This window comes from Austrofundulus limnaeus, unplaced genomic scaffold, assembly GCF_001266775.1.
Source record: "Austrofundulus limnaeus strain Quisiro unplaced genomic scaffold, Austrofundulus_limnaeus-1.0 Scaffold2250, whole genome shotgun sequence".
Taxonomy (NCBI): Eukaryota; Metazoa; Chordata; class Actinopteri; order Cyprinodontiformes; family Rivulidae; genus Austrofundulus; species Austrofundulus limnaeus.
This window is the reverse complement of record NW_013954652.1, coordinates 31,045-31,648: the sequence shown is the minus strand read 5'-3', so window position 1 is coordinate 31,648 and position 604 is coordinate 31,045. Positions and strand designations below refer to the sequence as shown.

At 48.5% G+C, this 604-nt stretch overlaps 1 protein-coding gene across 1 annotated transcript in view; it reads left to right on the top strand.

The window, feature by feature from the left end:
• Positions 1-18: 18 nt before the first annotated feature.
• The window catches only part of LOC106537330 (ribosomal protein S6 kinase beta-1-like), a gene marked incomplete in the record, with an annotated part of 21,508 nt that continues 20,922 nt past the window's right edge, over positions 19-604 (top strand). The window contains 1 exon segment of the mRNA XM_014034715.1: positions 19-371. Within this exon segment, the coding sequence (XP_013890169.1) occupies positions 246-371 (126 nt within the window).

Sequence of the window (604 nt, the reverse complement as noted above, 5' to 3'; positions counted from 1 at the left end):
AATTTAAATTCTGGCAAAAAATGTTTATATAGATTTTTGAGTAGGCGAAATGCTGCATAAAAATGATGATGTCAGACACGCCATGTTGTTACATTATATGTTAGAACGGCCTGCCATACTTGCCGGTCTGGTAAACACGTGCCTTCTGTGTTTTGATCCAGGCTGGTTCCTCTGGCCGTGGCTCGTGTCCGTTAGCTCCATGCTGTCTGCACTCACCGCCGGTTAGCGGTGATCATGGCGGGCCCATGAGGCGGGGAGCGGGGCTGTGTTTAGGAAAAGCCGGGTGCAGTGTCACGGACATGGCCGGGGTTTTTGACATCGATTTGGATCAACCGGATGAGAATGTCTCTGACGACGAACCTGAGGACGGGGTGAGTTTTATGTTAGCGGCTGGGCTAGTGCTTTTAGCCAATTAGCTTAGCAGTTAGCAGTTGGGCTAGTGCTTTTAGCCAATTAGCTTAGCAGTTAGCAGTTGGGCTAGTGCTTTTAGCCAATTAGCTTAGCAGTTAGCAGTTGGGCTAGTGCTTTTAGCCAATTAGCTTAGCAGTTAGCAGCTGGGCTAGTGCTTTTAGCCAATTAGCTTAGCAGTTAGCAGTTGGGCTAG